Here is a 19,904-nt window from a genome sequence, read left to right as displayed (position 1 = left end):
TAACCACATGATCTCTAAGGTCCCTTCCAACCCACACGAGACGATGGTACTGCTTAGAATCAGCTGTTGCCCAACCTGGGTCAGCTCTCATCAGCAGGCACTTGTTTTATAACTTGATGCCTTATGAAAATGAGTTTTTCTGGAGCTCAGCATTAGACTGTTAGATGGGCACACACATATCCATCAAGACAAAACAGATGGGTTTTTTTTTCATGAATTTAGTGTAACACCATTACCAGTAAATAAAAGGACCATCAGTATACGTTGCCTTAAAATCAGGGGTCTGATATACACAACTAAAGAAAGTCAGTTATCTGCATAGGGTAAAAAAATCCAAGAAGTTTCTTCCCGACTTCTTCGTTTAGCCAAATAACTTCCCACGAGTAGCTGAGTAAGTCTGAATAGTCATCCTCATCAAATAGTGTCTTTTCTGTCTCTGATGTTAGTTATGTCCCCTTTTGCCCCAGCTCTGGTACTCTGAACCCACCTCTGAGTTAACTTTTTAACAGTGGCTGATTAGGAAGCAATGTAATTATTTTCTTGTTACCCCCTGCAGTAGTTTCTCTTAGGTTAATGAGTTAATTCACCTCACAGGAGCTCAAACAAGTGCCAAAGATGATGCAAGGGAAACGGTGGGAATGTATGGCCCCTAGCAGAAAACAGAAGGGGAAACAAGACCTCTCCTTTCTGGCAATGTAAGTTGTCAATTGCTATTCTTCTTTGGGATGAGAGCCTTGATACTCAGTCAGAAAGCTGGTCAGTCGTGGCTTAGACAGATGCCACTGGGGGCTATTCCAGGTTTTGAAATAAAGACACGAAAGTTACATAAACATATAAAAGGAAATTTTAATGAGCTGTTTGAGTAAACTGACATAAGACTGGCTAATAGCACTTCATTTAAAAAAAAAAATCTGTTTAAATCGCATTAAAAGTGAATGAATTTAAAAGGTAAAGAACAGGTAAGACCTGGAGGAATTTCTCAGCAACAACTTCCAAACGCATGCTACAAAACTGAGTTTCCTATACAGAATAGCAATTAAAATATGACTTAAAAATGCACATGCTACAGGCTTAATTTCACAGAAATTAATGTAGCATAAATTAATCAGTAGTTTAAACAATCCTTTTGAACATAACTTGTAATTAAGGGGGGGTCCTTGTATCTTTCCAAAGAATAGGGACTGCTTTATCTTTCAGAAACTGATATCTCGACCAAGTCAAATGATGCAGCAGTAGAGCAGGATCAGCAAATGCAGATTTGTTAAAATCCTATTTTTTAAATCACACAAACAATATGTCACATCAGTTCTCTGTAGCACTTTGAACATTAATTTTCATTCCTCCTAAAGTAGCTTTTGCCAGTACTCATAAACAGCAATGATCGTTTAGGATCTCTGTAACTCTTCTTTGATATGTCTGGTCAAAATCGGCTCCCAACATCTGTCAGTCAGCTGAGTACAAGAGCACCCCCTTCTGGCTTCAAGAGTGAGAGGCGGAAAACGGAACTCCCATAGTCACATAAGAAGAAATCTGTGTAGGGAAAACAAGACATAAACAAAGATTTTCCTGGTTTAATGGGCATGATGGTGATAGGTCAAAGGTTGGACTAGGTGATCTTAGCATTCTTTCTCAACCTTAATGATTCTACACTCTAAAATTAGGTATTTAGCCATAAGAAATGGGCAAAGGAAGATTAATTCTACTGAGGAGAAATTTAGAAGTTGTCTCAGAGGCCATGGGGTAGCTCTGTGCAGGTGTGGTAGGCAGATGTCCCTGCGTGCAGTGGCAGCACTCCAAATACTTGTTCGCACAAGGACTCATTTGACAGTAAGCGTCCTGTCCCACTGCTTCCTCCTCTAGCGTGGGCATAACAGCCAGTGCTCTGAGTACTTGGCTGTTTGATGCTCATTCTCCCTAAGCACCCGTTTTTCATCTCTTCTGATGCAAACACAGTGGGTGGAGAGGATTATCTGATGGGCCAACTCTGGCAACAGGTTAGCCCTTTCTATTTAGACCACTGCTCTGGTCCAGGGACTTCTTTCTGATCTCAGTAGCAGTATCTTTAGACTTGCTTAGATTTACAGGAAGAGGGATGCCAAACTCTGAACTATCGTGCTACCACTGTGTTTTGCCCTACTGTGCTGTAAAACGCTTATGTGTCAATCGTTTCAGAGTGCTTTCTCCTTCAATTACATAAAAAACTGCTTGATCATATTACATACATTCTTTTACTTAAAAATACTGGTTATGAACAAAAACATTGATCACTTCTGCATTAGAAAAAAGAAATTCACAGTGAGCATCACTTGATGTAAATGTGATGCTAATTAATTCAACTTGTTCAAATTGCAACAAGTAATTTCTGCTCAAGAGCAGAAAAGCACACCAGACAAGTAACATTACTGAGAAAAGACTGAAAAAAAGAACTTGCTGAGGAACAGAAGTGCATGTTCAGACATCTCTCTAAAAACTAGAGTTTTAGGATGAGGTTCTTTTCTTTCATTGTTTTCATTCTGGTAATGCTGGATGTACCTTGGTTTGAAAGGGCAATTGGACTCGAAGCTGTACCTAAGTGTTAAAATAGGCACAGGGACATACTTATTATATATATCCTTTTAGTGCACTAGATGGTAAGGAAGCGTGATTTCAGGTGTAGACAAAACTGCAGTGGTAAGAGAGCAGGGAGAGTACTGAAGCTTCTGTTCTGGTATCCAAGTGGGAAAGAAGACTGAACAGATGGTGTCATCTATAGCCTTTCCCTGCAAACAGATAATTTCTACAGATAAGCTCACACCTGAATATTGCTGTCATTCACAAGATCCCATTTTCTCCTGCTGGATGTTTTGAAGGATCCAGCCCATGCTGCTTCATCTGCACTGCAATATCAAATAGGTAGTCGTAACACTCACACCTAGAATTAAATGGAGAAACAGGTGAAGTGTAAAGTTAGGCTCAATACATTCAAGTCTTACTGTTTTTTATGGTAACAGTTATCTTTCGAGAGCTGTACATCATCTATGTGACAGTCTGACTGGATAGCTGTTAACGTTTACTTCCATTGCAGCTGCATCAAATGTCAGCAAGGACACCCTGGTGCCCAGCATTTCAGCTACATGATCCTGATGTGTTGCGCTTCCAGCAGCAAATGAAGAATGTAATTTCCAACGCCTGCCTACTTCCTCTCCTCCCCAACAAAAGGGACTAGAGAAGACTGTGAACAGTATTGGCAGGTATTGTGTAAAAGCAGAGATTGTCTTGATGTTTCATACTTGTCCATGCAAAAGGAAAATGTTGGGAACTCTATCATTCGGAATAGATTGGAAAGAAAAATCAAACAGCGAAGTCATGGATGAGCCCAGTGAACCCGTAAATTCAATGAGGCCAAAAGCTTATGAATTTCTGAGTCACTGACAACGGTCAGAGATAAACAAAACAGCACTCTATAAAATTTTGAGGTATAATAGCAAAATATGCCTTAATTGTACTCACATTGTTTTGGCTTTTTCCCATGTTTCTCCCCATACATAGACTCCATGACGTCTGACCAAAACAGCACAAGAATCTGGGTATTCTTCCATTGCTTTTGCCATTCTTTCCTTGAGATCCTTCTCTTCTGGTGTATTCTCAATAATGGGAACCACCAGTGTATCATCATATCTAAGAGAAAAATAGACTTATATGTACCTTAAAATTGAAACGTTTGGAAGAGTGATTTATCTTTTACTTCAGCTCTTCCATTAGAAAGAGCTTTTCCTTTGCATAAAGGTATTAACTGATTCTCATCTAGAGATTTTTAAGCTCTTCTCTTGTGAGTCGAACTGCAGCAAATGAATTCAGGAATGTCTCCCACTTTCATGACCTGCTGGCAATATCTGAACCACACTTGAGGCACAAAAAGAAAATAACACTTTTTATGCATTAGATACAGTTGTTTGTTCACCTATCATCACTTTGTAGTTAGGTCCCTTTGCAACCTTTTCAGACTTTCTTCATCACGTATTGGCATCGCCTACAAGCTTGATCTCAGCTTAAATTATTCAAAAGAATCATATTGCAAAGAAGGAAATAAAACTGTTTGCTGGAGAGCAGAATAAAATTGAATTTAGATAGTCCAAAAAGCCCCTGGAAAAAAAAAATTGTCCTGCTAAGGCATATAAATAGTATCAACATATGAAAAATAAATTCTTCTGTGATAGAGTGGTTGGTGGGCTACATGTGATCTGAAAAGAGCCTGAGAACCCCAGTTCCAAAGACAAGATGATGCATGTTACTCAGTGGAACTTGCCTAAGAGTTTCTTGTGAAGGAGACCGGGATATTTGGCATTGTTTGAACCTTAATTAACACTGGCAGAAACTTGTTTAAATAGTTTTTAATAAGTCCCCAGTTCACGTTCGGATTTATCATTGAGATCTCTTAGATATTTCAAGACTAGATGCTAGCAGAACTTATAAAAAAACACAGAGGGGAAGCAATGGTAAAATTAATATAGCCTATACTTCATATTAAATATTAACACAATGTAAATGTCTCACATATCACAGTTCTCAATGCCGATTCTTTTCAAAGAATCTCAAATCAAGTATTTGTAGGTTTACTTTGACTCATATATTCTAATGATTTAAATTAGATTTTGGAGTGTGTGCTACTAGTTAGGACACTTCAAATAAGGGATTGCTTTCCTAGTTTCTACTTTGTAAATGGACATCGGTTTGGAAGCAGGTATAAACATCACAAATTGATTCCTAATCATAACCTTTTAGTGTAAGAATGATTAGCTGTAAAACATACAGAAGACTCTGGAAGAGTTAAACTATAGTGATAAAAAAATATTTTACTGAAACATAAGGAGCCTGCACTGAGACAAAAAGTTCATATAAAATACTTGGAGACGGTCTGAGATTTTGAAAGCTACTTACTGCAGATTTAATTCTACAGAAGCAAAAGGTAAAACTATTCTAACATTCAGGGATCGTATTTAGGCCAGTAAATATTTCTGATTATCCTATCTGTAACAGAAAGCTTCCAGAATTTCTTTTCTATTCAGTGTGCAGTCTGGTGGAACTTATGTACTTATGGAACTTATGTACTTAGTAAACATGAGATCTAGAGTTCTGATTTCTTTTTTTTTCTTTTTCTGATATGGTAGCTGGATGCCATAGGACAGTTTGTAGATATGGAGTGCAACAGACACAGTGCTTCCTGATTAAAATACGTAAGTTTTGGAAATCCAAAATGCAAATCCAATAAAAGGAAGTTGTTGTTGCTTTTTTTCCAAGCCAGTGTCAGGCAGTTCAGTATAAGGGATGTTTTTACTAGGAAGTTCTGCCACACAAAAAAAAAAGCAAATGCTAATGCTAACAAGAAGGTAAAACTGGCAAGTCAACCAAAACACTAAATAAAATATGTCCAGGCATAAAATCACATGCCAAACATACTGTTTGCTCCCTTGCCAAAGGGCAATTGTTATATACAAAAATTTACATCAAAAAGTGGAAAGAATTTAGCCTTTCAATTTTTCATCTAATTGTCACATATTATATAAATGTTGTTTGCTGGTCTCAATTCAAACTCTGTGGGTGGAGTCCTCAAAACAAGCCATCACACATAATTTGGAATAACTCAGCACTTACCTCAGAGATCGTCCTTGGAAAGTAACAATGTTATCTTTAATGAGCTGTTTATTCTGATTTTTCTTTCAAAGTCCATCAAGTAAAATCTGAAATCCTCAACTCCCTCAACTTGCTCTAAACTAAAACAGGTAATGATATATGAAGTCCATCCAAACACAGTTTGCGCTTATCAATCGAACCTAATGTTGGCTGGCTACAGTATCAATTAAACATTGGACAGATGAGTTAACAACTTTGTTCTTGAGATATTTGTCAAGACGTGGCTCTTTATTTAGTTTGTTTTACAGCTCAGTGGACCACAGTAACTTTGACTTTGCAAGATTCTATCTCAGACCTCTTCTTTAGGCTTGAGACCTCCCTAGGGGAAGCCAATGATTTATTCCATATGTCTTGTTACTACTCATTTATAATACTTTATATTATCCACTTGAACACACATAGCTCAAATAATTTATCAATCATCTATTTTGCTGAAAACAAGCAATCAAATAGCACATCTCTGCTCTTAAAAATGTACCGGTAATAGCCTCCTGAAGAACACTTCTGGATTCCTTTTATCATCTCCTGATGGGTAATAGTGAACTCACTCCCTGGGTAAAGAAGGGTAGCCATAACAGCAGCCTTGGAATGGGTATGTATCACTGCACCCGCTCCTAAGAAGAGGAAAAAAAAAATAGTAAAAAATTAATATTTTAATATTATTTATATACATATATATACAATTTTTAAAAATAATATTTGAAAGGCATTTATTAAGAAAAAATTGTTACTGTATTTGATTCATTTTCTTTGGCTATGCATCTTAGCAAACAGTAATTTACTGTATCAGAAGAAAAATTGCACAGCAGCCTAAATAAAGGTAGGAAATAATTGCTCACCTATAAAGGATAATTATAGAGTATTTTAGGACAGCAATGTCAATTTTTACTTAGTGACAAATTGCAAGAGAAAAACTACTTGCACAAAAGCAAAGAGAAGCACCCCTTCTATAGTTTTCTTATGTGCTATAAAAACTAAAACACTGTAATAATTTTATCAGGTATCCACGATTCTAAAGAATTGCCAAACTTATAAAGACGAGCCTTCTTTAACATCCCTGACACCAGAAAAGGAAATGGATGCTCCACTGCAAACTGGCACTGTGATTATAAGGTAAGGAAAAGCTTCATATTTCTTTCACGTAATAATTTAGAACCTTTGATGATAGCCAAGGCGTGTCAAGGACTTCCCATTCCCTCCAACAACCTATTAATAGACTGGGGTGAAAATCAGTGCTGAAAATTATGTAGTTATGTAGGAAGCTGTAGAAAAGGCTTACGGATGTTACTGTGAATTACATTCCATTGTATGTGTGCTTGGACAAATTTATTTATATTTTACAGGCTCGTGTCTTTTTCACTGTGACTTCTACATTTAAAGAATCTGGTACTGAATTTGAATGTTGTTGACAATGTATATACGGCATTTCAGTCAACAGTAAAGCAAAAAGACTTGCTACATACCTCTCATAGTGTAGGCATTCATAAAAAGAGGCGTGCACTGGCTTTTCTTTAGTTTCTTGTGAGCTGGGGGACCACTGATGTCCCGCTCGTTCATGTCACAAACAAACATATCTTCTGGCTGTATCAGAGAAATTATTTTGACCTGTGATTGCCTGAACAGTTTCATATATATTCCTCTGTAGAAGGAAAATGAAACTATGAAACAGAAAAGAGGTGTTAAAGTGTAAAACGTGTGTACTACAGTAACCTGAAACTACTCAGATAGCTATAAAGCCATTTAATCTAGAAAAAGAGAAAAGCTGATCTAGAGTAACTTTCAGTCTTCTTTGATTCTATGCTGGCCATAGGCTTGCCTTGGCAGCTGAGTACTTAAATAAGAGGAGAAATCCAGTTATTTCAGGAATGCAGACCATATTGTAAGCCCAACTTTATCTAAGGAAAAATAAAACATTAAACATAGGTAATTTTACCCATCTGAATATGAGCTCTAAGGTAGAAATGCAGTTAAACATACCTGTATTCTTTCCTTCTGGACTCCTGAAGGAGCAATATAGATTTCATTCCTAAAAAAAAAATTTAAGATAGGTAAAACTATTAAAAAACAAACGTCTTTGTAACAGCATGAGCATTAGAGCTCTACATTCACTTGAAAAGAAAAAGCAAAACTAAACTGTGACAGTAAATTTATTGCTCTTCCACATATGTGGTCACGGGTAGATGGGGTTGTCTTTTGGTTTAGTTTTGTTTTGTTCTTCCATAGTTTACATGAACAAAATCCATCAAAATACTGATTTAAATGTAAATAATTTTAAGGAGGCAACTGAAATATTTTCAATAACAACAAAGAAAATCAGACTGCTATCTCGTACTTAAACACTCTTTAGTTTCAGCAGCAACGCTTTAAATTCGGGAGCACAGAGACATCTAGTGAATAATTAGTCAAGTTACAGGTGTACCTCTTAAGAAGTGTGAGATGTTTGAATATTTTTCTCTCTTGACAAGAAATTCATGGCTCAGAAGAAGTGAAATATAGGACAGCTGATAAAAATTATAGATCTGATTTTAATAATGCTATGCCATATCTTGGCATCTTCACTTTGAGTTGTTGCTATGAACAGTACAGTCAGTAATGTTGATCAGGATGTGAGGTAAAATGAGCTGATAGAACTTCAGTTGTTCCTATGGAACCATTCTAGGCTAGTCTACTTGCTCTTTGCCTCACGGCTGTTCATTCTGAAACATACCTTATGCTAATGAAGGTATAAAAATGAGTACAATCATTCAGGTTACCACTCCTACCATGTAAGATACATTGGAAGCTACTCTACTAACAGCTGTGTTGTTTCTTTTTCTGATACACACTGCATGTACGAAAAATCAGAGATTAGTAACTTTTAAGTTACAGTGTCCATGATGGGGCAGCGACAGACCCTGAAAGGTATTTTGTAGAGTGAAAGTTTCTCTTTTTAGTTCAGCAGTCACTAGCAGGGGTTCTGTTTCCATTAGAAGCTTTGAAAGTATAAGTAGGGGGTAATGAACAGTTAAAAAGCAAAGCGGTGCTTCTCAGATATACACCAAAAACTATTTTTTGGACCATTAAAGATCATACAGCTTCTTGCTCTTCCACCTTTACTTACCCATATTTCAGGCTGATTCCTCCACCAGTTCCTGTTACCCAGCCTAAACCGTAAAACAGCCTACAAAGTTCTGGGATAAGATTTCTCGGATGTAACTTATCCTAAAAATAAATCAGAAAAAGGATCAATGAAAAGCGATCAGAAAACGTCAAGAATTTCAATCCTGAGACTCAGTTCAAACGGGTGACAGCCATATTTCAGCAATGACGCTATTATTTACGACTTCAATTGCAAGGGGACTTGTCTTCTCTTTTAGGACACGTCTTTCTAAGGCCTGGTTTAAATCCTGCCTCGTTCTAAGCGCTGCTACCTCTCGTTACCTGCACCGCGTTGTTGAGCTGGACGCCATCACCGCCGGCGGCAGCCATGACACCGTAACCCCGAGTACCCGCAGCCGGCTTTTCCGTTCAGGCAGCGCTAAGGGCAGCCCCTTCCCTGCAGTGAGGGCCAGGCAAGATGGCGGCCTCCTGGTGGCGGAGCGGTGGAGCCGGGGTGATGAGGTTGTTGCGAGGCGGGCGGCCGGTGTTGGGTGCTGGGCTGGCCCTGCCCGCACGGGGAGGATGGAGGCTCCTGCATGGCACCCAGGAGCTGCTGGGTGAGTGCTGGGCTGCAGCCGGCCTGCTGCTGTGTGGGGAGAGAGGTGGCAAGGAGCCTTGTTGGGCCGGAGCTGTATGCAGAGCTCTCTGAGGTCGAGTCTATAAGAAGTTGAAACTTAGTGTTTAGCACTGAAATGCTGTGCTTAATTTCAAAGGCAGCTTCTTGGCTTCTCATCCAATTGAGGGCTGCTGTGCTGAGCTCCTCTGTTAGTTTGGTGTCACATTCTAAAGAACACATCTTCAGTTCTTTAGTTTACCTTGAAAAAGTTGTGCTTACTGCATGTGCATGTGTTATTTTAGATGATGTTTTCTTGCACCTTTAGGAGCCCAAATATGTTTTTCTATGCGTATATGATAAGGTTAACATCCGTAGCATCCAGATGTTAAGCTGTCAGTGAGTAAATAGCATGAAAATGTCTGAGCATTTGAAAAAAGGAGGGCAGAGTGTAACGTAGGAAGGAGGGAAAGCAAAGGTCAGCTTCCAATAAAACTCATCAGTGCATTTGAAAGAAGAAGCAAAAAAGCATAGAGCACAATTCAAGTGAAATGACCAGGAGTGAGCATGTAGGAACAAAAATGAAAAAATCAAGGTGTAAAATGATGTAGCTGTAATCTTGCAGAAGCATTGAAGAAACAATCTATAAGTTAGTATGAGAAATAAGGCCCAGTCTGTTACGCAACAGAGTACACCAAAACCCAAGTATGTATTGCTGCTGTTTTTTGGTTGAGCTTTCACTGAGAGCTAAATCAATGCACAGACATGTTGACAAAAGCTAAGCCAGGTGAAGGGCGCAAGTTATTCAGAGAATAACTTCAGACAAGTTAGGTGTCATTCACACAAATTAGTGTTGCAGCTCTGCAGCTGCAGAGAACAGGTGAGATGGGGGGAAAGCAGGAAGATGTCTTGGTTATCTTTCTCATCTGTATTTTCAAAAAAACTCTGTGAAAATAACTTTCCTGAACTTTTTGTTTGTTTTCAGAGCCTGCAGTTAAGCAACCAGCCAAACAAATTATGAAATACTGACAAGGCTTAGGAAAACTTTGTTTCATCAGGCCACTCAGATTTCCTTTTGTAAGGTGCAACAGTGCTATCTGTGCTGTAGGTTGACTTTGTGAGGCTTTTGGCGTGGTATCGTATGTTGGTGGGTTTTGTTTTTCTCAATGCTTTTTCCTAAATGGAAATTGTATAAAGATAATCTCAAGGATTCTCTATAGGGTTGTTCAAACTGTAAAGGAAGCTGAGGAGTTATTAGCTGTCCTAACTGGAAGGATATTTATCTGAGGTCATTCAGGTCCCTTTTGGGACTTGTGCCTGATGCTGAGTGTTAAATGCTGTTTTTGTTAGAGGTCTGAAAAATGTTTGTCAATCCAAATATGAGTTGAGGACATGATTAAACTGCAAACTAATTGCAGCAATTAGGATAGGATGTGGTAGTTTTCTATGTCATAATCCTGCAGGAAGAAATCAAGGCTTTATGGTGCATTGGAAACAGAATGTGAGTGAATCATCGCATGCTGCAGAAGTTATAGTGGGTTGATGAGCTAGGAGTGTCATCTGGAGGGCACGTGGTAATTCTTCTGTCACTCTACTTTGCACTGATAATGCCTCAGCCAAAGTTTTGCTATAGTTTTGAATGCTGTACATCAGGAAAGGTATGGGCTGATGGGAGACAGTTCAGAGAGGAGTGAGGGTTGTTAAAGATCAAATGAACTGTGAAACAGTTTCAGCCAAAAAATGTATTCGCTATGTAACAGAAGAAATAACCAGAACTTAAATATTTGCATGAGATAACAAATGGATCTAGTACTGGGGGAAAACTTTCAATGAATTGAACAGCATTGCTCTGTTTTGTCTCCTTGATTGCATTTTGCATCTTCATAAACAGGGATATGTGAAATTCCAGTTGTATCTATAGGTAGTCAAAGCACCAAGGTGTAGATCTGCTTAATTATAGTTGCAAATCGGTGTATGTCACACTGAGGTTTCAGCAGGTAATTGACATTCCAGTGACCTTGTGGAGCTGTATAGTAAACTGAGGACACAAGGCACTGATGGACTTTCTTCATAGCAGGAAGAAAAAAAGAATGAACTATTACCTTTATTTTTTTTAACCTAATATTCTTTAATCTTATAATTGCTGTCAGATTGTAGCAAGTCTTAAATCTCTACTAACCAGAGGGTATTGCTTGGGGAATTACGAAATACCTCAGGGGTGGCATGTGTTAAAGCGTTTGTCCTCAGTTCATCGCAGGTTTTGTTTGTTTTGTTTTGACAAAGCTGGAGCTGTTTCCATAACAAAGGAGGTCAGATATGAGGCAATGAAACGGTGTTTTGTTGGATATGCTTAAACATGAGGTACTCAGATTATAATCACCAGCCTATTCCAGGGATCTCCTGTTTTCTCTCAGTTTATTTGGTACACAGTGTAAAGGGCAAAGGAGGCGGCAGAAATCTTTTTTATTGATGACATATTTTAAGAATTGTTTTCTTGGCTACACAGAAGGTTGTCTTTCACATAAGGAGCAACAGTATTTACTTCCCAGAGTGCTTATAAGGACTGTGCTGTACATTGCAATTAACCTGTATCCTGTTCGGATGTCTGATCGCTAACTGAACTAAAATAACTTTGTAAAAAGTAATTAAAGTTTAACTAAAATAGCTTTGAAGGGTAACCATTCTTCAAGCTGCTGTTCGTGTGTATCTTTGGGAGAGCAAGCCTTAATTGCAGCACTCTGAACCCGGCTGTGAACGTAGATGTCTCTATATGCTTGTGCCCTAAGTGAATGCCCAAGGAATGGATTGTTTAGTGAGGCCGAGGGATGAGGAAGGAGTGGAGAAAATATAATCGAACTGCCTCTCCTTCTTCCTTTACCATAAGTACTTTATTTGTAGTTAGCAGTTCCTTTAATGTAGATTTAAGTCCTGTCCTGTGTTCTGTGCGGGCATTTGGGATGTCAGTGTTATTTATATTGCTGTGCGATGAGTCAGATCAGGGAGCTATCATGAATGAAATCGTATTCCTTGTGATGAGATTAACTACCAGCAAAACCCATTCTCTAATCTGGATAACTGAATAGCATCATGAATATTAGCACTGCTGGAAGTATGAGTAAGTGGGTCAGAAGGCTGAAAAGCTTCTTTCACGTGTCTCATGAATTCGTATCGAGTTAAAGCTAATGTAGAACAAGAGGCAGTCATGAAAGGCTAAGCTAATAAGTTTTCCTTACATTAGCACAATTTGAAATGTAATCGATTCACTACCTTGCAAAACTGTTTTGAGGGCTGGAATAGATGAGGTCTCAGAGGTCTTTTCCAACCTCTATGATTCTGTATCTGTGATACATTGTAGATGAAAGAAGCAGGCGTTTTTGCATAAAAAAGCACTCTGATTTCATAGCTGTGAAGTTTCTATAAGACACCAAAATACTGTTAGTGAATGTGTTCTTTGGGAAGTTTCTTCATTGAACTTGTTGACCATGTCTGCCATCCGGACATCAGAAAGCAACTAGAATGTCTTTTTTACTTGATAGGTCATCAGAAGCAGCCTAGCAACCCATCTTAAGTTTCACCGATGATACCAGTTTAAAAGTAAATAAATAAAATGGAATGGAGGGAGAGAAGGGAAGCAGTTTGCTGTTGGGTAGACCATGGCCAACACATTTGTCTGCAGTGACAACATCATTAGAAGAAGACAGCATTTTGCTCTGATAATGCTGTTAACCTTTTCATTGTACACATAAAGAAGTGAAGATCAGTGAGCAGTATGTTGGAGTGAGAAATCACTGCAACTATTATAAACTGCTTGTTTACCACAATACCTCTTCCCTGTTAAAAATATTGATACAAGTATACATAGAGTGGTCCAATGTGTGGATAAAATCTATTCAGTTCTCTGCTTTTTTACGTTTTGAGCATATTTTTCTAAGCTTCCTTGCAGGTAATCAAGAGTTCATAATGTTTTTCTAGATAATTGCTTTACATTGTATACCTTGGTTGCTTTTTAAATCAGCAAGTAAGCTCAGGTTTTCTTTTTAATTTAAGACCAATGATGTGTCTGTTAAATTCTTTGTTGCTGGGGTGCATTTGAGGATCAAGATGTTTCCATACGAAAATTGTTTTCTAATTTAAGCAGCATGTCAAACTTTCAGGTGAACCATCTAAAATATAACATCCATGACACCAGCAGTCTTTTAGCAACGTGTTTTAAGTCTGGAGGCACAAGCTGCAGAATTTTACAGCCAGGTGTTTATTTTCACAATGAAATCATTGTGTAATTCCATATAAATGTAGCATACTGTGTTTTGAAGTAAAATGTCAGTTGCTTCCTAAGGAGTTACCAACTTTGTCACATGCAACTTGCAGGACTTTGCTGTCTACAGAAAAAGTGGAGCATGGCATTAGTTTTCACAAACTTTTCACAGTATTTTCTTCTTATGGTGTCTAAATAGAATTGCAGATCAGTGATGTATGAATGCATGCAATTGTTCCTGTTGATTAGAAGCAGTTGTATACCTTATTTGCTAAGTTTGAGCTCTGCTCCTCAATTGCAGTTACCATTATTAGGGTACTGTGGTTAGGCTGAGGTTGGACTGAATGATCTTTAAGGTCTTTTCCAACCTGGGTAATTCTATGATTCTGTGGTTATTGCAGTGGGGCACAGTAATGCAGAAAATCTCAGTTACTAATTTTCAAACTTAATGTGTGCCTTGTCTTTTGGATTTTCTTCTGCTTCGTCTCCTGTTTATTTTTCTAATGCATCGCATGTGCTTGCCGCTGAATCTTGTCTTCTAACTTGATTGGAAGAGACTGTATGGTTTGTGATGGCTGCTTGTTTTGTGACAGGGAAAATGTTAAAGTACTCCAAATGTGTGTTACTTGGTTTTGTATTTATGCCATGGGATGCAATATATTCTGGGGAATGGGTCAAGTAACTTGTTACTAAATTGAAGCGTATGAGCCATCATGTTTTAAAATGCTTTTTAAATCTCATTAGATATATGGAATCCTTTCTATTTCCTTGAAGTGTGCTTAGCAGTTGTAGATTATCCTAGAGGTGTGTGGGATATGACTTCAAAATTATTCGTATTCTTTTGTTTATTTGGATGTCTAGGTTGACTTGTCAAGTTAGGCAAATAAACGAAAGCACATTTATTTATGTTGTGTAAATCTTCAAGTATGGATAACGGCAAGTAGAAAATACATTAAATATATGTCAGTGAATGTACAGTGCGTAAAGGAAGTTCTAAAGTTATGCTTTAACCTACAGTACTTGAAAAAAAACTAGACATAGTATGAACACAATGAACAACACAGGCATTCAGAGAATAGCAGACATTCTTAATGTCATTTATTTCTTTTTTTGTCCGTTGATTCAAGATGAGAGATTGCAAAAAGAAACTTCAACTGAATTATCTCCAAGGATTTTTTTATTTTTTTTTTAAATTGCTGTTGTTACCCAGAACATTGTCTGAATGTGTTTCTAAGCATTACAGTAATGAATAATAGTAAACTGACAAGCATTTAAGTATAATGGAAAGAGCAGATCGATTTCTAGAGCTGATTTGTAAAAGGAAAATTAGCTTGGGAATAGGAGGTTGAAACAAGTATGTGTATTTCTTCATGCATTCTTCTAGAAACACAAATCACATCTATATACCCTGGGCTCATTTCTCCAGCAGTGTTATGGGCAGCGTGACCCTAACTGTGGTGATGTCCTGGGGACTATGGGGAATAAATAGCTCACCTTCTGCTCTTGGTGCATTATGAAATGGCAGGTCATTAATGCTTGCTGAGGCTATCAGATGGTTGCTGCAGTGTTTCAAATTTGCTTTAAAAATGCTTTGTGTCCAGAAATAATGGGAAAAATATCTTATTTCTTTAACTCGACCCAACCTCTGAAATGTTTACAGTTTAATACTTTTTACAAGTGCAATAAATTAGTTCTTTCATAGTCCTGTAGCAGTGAGATAGACAAGGGCAGATTTATTAGGTGTGGTAATATTAATTGGTTAAAGAAGAAAGGTGGACAAATTTAATTCCTTTAAAACATTGTGTATTAATTGAAGTTTCCTTTCTGTCTTTGTCTTCTCTGAGATCTTAACCAGGATAATTCTTAAGACGTAGAATAAGGATGAGAAGCACTTTTGTTCTGTTTTCTTGTCTTAAAATCTCCAGAGTTTATTTCATTACTCTTTTTATTCTCAGCAATGGGAAAAATAAAGTAAAGTAAAATGGGAGAACTGCTAAGTTTTTAAAGCTGTTCTGCTTACTCTAAGCAAAACAAAATGTGAGAGAGGTATATTGCTGCTTCCTATTTATGATAAATCTTAACGCTGTTGACTGGCTATGAAGAATAGGGAATATGAAGCATAATTGATTTTCGCCTTTTAATACAACATTCTTCTCATGCACCTGTTTTTGTGTTTTCATTTAATACAGTTTCAGATAAATAATTCAGAAATGGGCCTTAAATTGATCAGATACTGGGAGACTATTGCCTGATGTTCTAGGATTACTGGAATATTATTAGTTTATAAGAATGCTTTAATCTTACATCTGGAAAAAATTCCACAACCTGCATTAAAGAAGAGGAGCATGTAGTGTTTGTGGTGGTTTTTGAGAAAATATCATTGACACTTAAGGTTCTGCATATCTGGACTCAGAATATGTATTTCTTTAAATTTTGAACCTCAGGGGGATGAAGTTATGTACTATCTCTTGGCACACTTTTAACATTGCAGTTCAACATTAAGGCAGTGGTCTTAACTATAAGTATCTAGCCTTTCTTTAGGAGTCAGAAACCAATTGGCTAAATATGTTCCTTACAGTTCCACCACTCTGTTCTCACACTTATGTCCATGACTAGAAGTCTGAGGATAGATGAGTAGAGACTGACCAGAAAATGCATTCATGATTTTGCTGAATATGTTGGAAGAAGAACTGATAAATACCACCAAGGAATTTCTGAATGGAGCATATGTCAGGGTTCATCAGCAGGGAACTATGCAATACCTCTCCTCCAGTTTCATGTGATATAGAGGATTGGCCTCTCTTAAGGTCTGAGATGTGTGTGCTGTTTTTCTCTTCTTTGGGCTTGCTGATACCTGACAAGTCTTAGTTTGAGACACAGTTTACTGCTCACTTGTCTTTGAGACTTGTTCCATTTACCTACATGTCCTGGAGTAAATAAGAGGCTGTAGCATGGTATTTTAGCCAAGATTATGATCAGAGGAGCTCTGACGGTAGTAGAATGAGGAATATGCAGGGTCACATGTGGAAATACAAAATGAAAGTAAGGTTTGACTTAGTACATATGCCTCTGATACTCAAGAGGCCGGAGATATTAAGTGCCTCATCTTCTGAATTTTTTAGCATTTCAGTGGGGAAGAAGAAGGACTCACAGCTTCATGGTAGCTCCTTATTCTTCTAATGGATGTATGCATTTTATGGTTGCTTTTTCATTATGCACATGATGAAGTGTGTAATTTGACCTCTAAGCAAGGTTTAAATTTCCTTCTTTTTTTCAATTCTGTTGGATAAAAGTTCTATAATTGCTTCACTTCAGTTCACCAAGGCATTCTAAAGTATGTTGTACTGAGATTTGAAATTCTAGTTTGTGTGTTTTTCATAATGTATTGTCTTAGCTATGAGGGGGAAGCTTACATTACAAACTAATTGCTTCAAAGCCTAAGCAGCATGTGTACTTTCTGTATTTGTTATACATATCACATATCACACAACTATATCATAGTTTTACTAAAGGCAGAACTCAGTTTTCTTAACACTCTGTGTATGGCTTCATTCTCAGATTGACTCTTTTCTATGTAACAGGTTTTGTAGCTTGTTGTCTTCAGTGTTCTTGGAAGTGCATTTAAAGTAAATGCTTGTATTTAAGCTTTGGAAAAACAGCTTTGTTTTAATGATGAAGTTTAGTTCGTCTGTCTCTCTGGCTCATACACTTTTGTGCTTGGAAGATATCAAGTCTAGATTACAGTGTTCTTATTTTACAGCTGCACCTCCAATTAAAGTTTGCATGCCTGCGCTTTCTCCTACAATGGAAGAAGGAAACATTGTGAAATGGTTAAAGAAGGAAGGTGAGACATTATTTTCTATGTCCTCAGTTGCAATACTTCAGCTATATGTTCTGTAAGATTTTTGTTTCAGGTTGTATCTTAGTATTTTGAAGCAAAATATTTAGTGTGTCTGTGCTGTCTTTTTGGACTATACCTCACTTTATAATTGTTGGCTTTAAATATTTTTTCTTTAGCTGTATTCCATAAGATTGCTTTGACCACATTTTGAATGTTATCTGTTTATTAGGTTGTTCCAGGGTGCAGGTATTTGTGGATTGTTTGTTTGAATTGAATGAATTGGTCTTCCTCATAAATTGGTCTTAGGATTCAGCAGCCATACAGTGATTTTTCCACAGGTTTCCCACTACATGCCAGCCCCAACACAAGAGGGGAAAAGAAGTATTTTAATGAAAGTGAAATCTTGATTTTGACTTTGAGACAGCTAGCTCTGAGAGCTATTTTAGGATTGTCTTTGCTCTACTTGCTATTTAGAAGCAAGACCAAAATTAAGTAAAGGGTATCACCTTGTTAAGATCTGTTTATTGGCACTGATGTGCCGCTGAACTTTTTTTTTTCTCTGACAGTCTGGATAAGGATCATAATGCTGACATTAAAAAACAAAGTCGAGGGAAAAAACACGGTCATTTAATGCTTATAATCCTTCTGTTTGCAAGAGTTGCTCATAGCAAAGTGATCCTCCAGTATGTTGACCGTCCATATGTAGCAGCACCATTGAATATAAATGTTTGATAACATCATATTTAAAAAAAAGCATTTATTTAAAAGCAGTTGACAGAAGAAAGGTGATTGCATGTAAAGTGTATTTCACAGCATAACCAGCAGGGGCCAGTAGAATACCAGCTGAATTATTCTTTTGCTCTTTGTTTAAGAATCGAATGTTTTCACTTTACATTTTCATGGTATCAGATGATTTCAGTAGGGCATAAGGAAAAATACTGAATTTAATTGACAGCTTTACTATTTTCTCCTCACAGTTCCATATAATGTCCAGTGGGTAATAAAGTCCTTCACTTAAAAATTGTGTATCTAAACATTTTTGTTTATTATGTATGAATTTAATGTTGATGAAAGATGATAGATTAACAGCCCTGGAGATGAAAACCCTCTTCTTACTCTGGGTAGGAAACAGAGCAGGCAACAGCGCAGCAGTTTCCCCACACAGTGTAACTTGGTCATCTTCTGAGAAAGCACCTCAAGGGACTTCATTGCTCAGTCGATTTTGATTTAATTTGCAAAGAGCACTTCAAAGAATGCAGTTTGTATCTTGTGATTTGGATACTTGTCTGCTAGTAATTGAATGGAGAATTCAGGCTATTGAATGTCAGTTGGAAGGGATTTCCTAGAGGGAAAGTCAGTTTCAGTAGAAGTACTAATCATTCAGTCTAGCTATAAGAAATGACTCCTTTAAGTTTTTATCTTTTAAATGTGAAAATAAAAAGAATTTTTAAGTGCCTTGTATATAATCTCAGAGAGCTTTCTGCTAGTAAGGCAACTGCTGTTGCGAAAACTGCATTTTTATTCAAAAATGTAAAAACAAAGGTATGTTTTGCAAAGCTGTTCTTTCCAATCATCTCTACTGTGAAAGCTGATCTGTAATTGACATCAAATCAGGCCCTATTTTGGAACTATCACATTTTGCACTCTATACTGGAAACAACTGTGGTCCTTTCTATTACAGTTAGTCACTGAAACCCGTGAGATTTTGAAGCCAGCTGTGAAGTATTCTTGATTAAAATTGCATCTGATTAATTGCCTTCCAAATCTGTGACCAGTTCTTGGCTGCAGTGTTTACTGGGAACGGGGAAAAGAATACAAACTCAAACAAGTGAAAAAGTGATTTACCCATTTCCTTGAAGTCGTTTCCAGTTGCCTTCCCTGTGTAAGAGTCCTTAGCTTTTTATGAATGGCCTCATGTGCCTGGGTTAGGAGTTATGTTTTAAGGGACAAATGTGTGATATATATATATATATGTATATATATGTGTGTGTGTGTGTATATATATATATATTTTTTTTTTTTTTGCTAGCTTGCGCTGTTAGAGTTAGTGCTAGGTAGTCTGCAGTAGTGAGAGATCTTCTCAATGATGCAGAATATTGCCAGATTGATTGCAGATTACAGGAAGAGAATGAGCAAGCAGATAGGGTGTTATGCTCCTTTCTTAGCTATATAGGTTATGAAATTTGCTCAACAATTTGATTTCTTAACAGCTATGAGGTACTTACCTAATGGTCTGATATGTAGGGCACTTGAATTAATAATCCAATGGGATTAAGCCACTGATAGATAGCCTGGAAATTCAGCTTCTTGTTGTGTACCGTTTATGCTCTAGTTATTGCAAAGTGCAGTGCGGCAATTAGATTATTAAATTAAAAAAAATGGTGCTACTTTGTGACCTCCCCTGCCAAGTTCCATAATGAGATTGTTTATGATTTCTAAGGCTATGT

The 19,904-nt window shown here is 37.4% G+C and overlaps 2 protein-coding genes across 7 annotated transcripts in view; one reads left to right on the top strand and one right to left on the bottom strand.

Moving 5' to 3' along the window:
* PDHX (pyruvate dehydrogenase complex component X) overlaps positions 1 to 19,904 on the top strand; it is a 43,126-nt gene that overhangs the window by 2,376 nt on the left and 20,846 nt on the right. The window contains exons 3-5 of one of the 3 annotated variants that reach the window (XM_085548194.1): positions 3,065 to 3,230; positions 6,671 to 6,783; positions 17,377 to 17,460. In XM_085548194.1, the coding sequence (XP_085404320.1) occupies positions 17,400 to 17,460 (61 nt within the window). In that variant the 5' untranslated portion in view covers positions 3,065 to 3,230; positions 6,671 to 6,783; positions 17,377 to 17,399. Of the gene's footprint in view, positions 1 to 3,064; positions 3,231 to 5,167; positions 5,214 to 6,670; positions 6,784 to 9,207; positions 9,366 to 17,376; positions 17,461 to 19,904 lie in introns of those variants that run through there. The other 2 variants (XM_015863585.3, XM_015863584.3) reach the window with 2 other exon arrangements.
* On the bottom strand, positions 822 to 9,152 carry APIP (APAF1 interacting protein). Of its 4 annotated transcripts, none has more exons than XM_085548196.1 (8): positions 9,091 to 9,152; positions 8,771 to 8,871; positions 7,648 to 7,696; positions 7,134 to 7,328; positions 6,149 to 6,284; positions 3,490 to 3,657; positions 2,795 to 2,911; positions 822 to 1,530 (listed from the first exon to the last, which is right to left on the bottom strand). In XM_085548196.1, exons 4-7 carry the CDS (start codon positions 7,297 to 7,299, stop codon positions 2,812 to 2,814), a joined length of 570 nt encoding a protein of 189 aa, XP_085404322.1. In that variant the 5' UTR covers positions 7,300 to 7,328; positions 7,648 to 7,696; positions 8,771 to 8,871; positions 9,091 to 9,152; the 3' UTR covers positions 822 to 1,530; positions 2,795 to 2,811. The 4 variants fall into 4 exon arrangements, with proteins under 4 accessions (XP_085404322.1, XP_015719073.1, XP_015719072.1 ...); XM_015863587.2 differs by having other exon boundaries at positions 7,134 to 7,309; XM_015863586.3 differs by having other exon boundaries at positions 7,134 to 7,251.

The sequence above is a fragment of the Coturnix japonica genome, chromosome 5 (assembly GCF_054131305.1).
Source record: "Coturnix japonica strain WE chromosome 5, WE-NBRP24, whole genome shotgun sequence".
NCBI classification, from domain to species: domain Eukaryota; kingdom Metazoa; phylum Chordata; class Aves; order Galliformes; family Phasianidae; genus Coturnix; species Coturnix japonica.
This window is presented reverse-complemented; position numbering and strand designations above follow the sequence as displayed.

What these genes read in the sequence shown, in the direction of transcription:
- APIP (XM_015863586.3), bottom strand. Translation starts at nt 9,138, where the DNA reads ATGGCTGCCGCCGGCGGTGATGGCGTCCAGCTCAACAACGCGGTGCAG. An exon ending in AGCTCAACAACGCGGTGCAG is followed by an intron (nt 8,872 to 9,090) that starts GTAACGAGAGGT and finishes ATTTATTTTTAG; the next exon opens with GATAAGTTACATCCGAGAAA. An exon ending in TGGGAAAAAGCCAAAACAAT is followed by an intron (nt 2,912 to 3,489) that starts GTGAGTACAATT and finishes ATTTAATTCTAG; the next exon opens with GTGTGAGTGTTACGACTACC.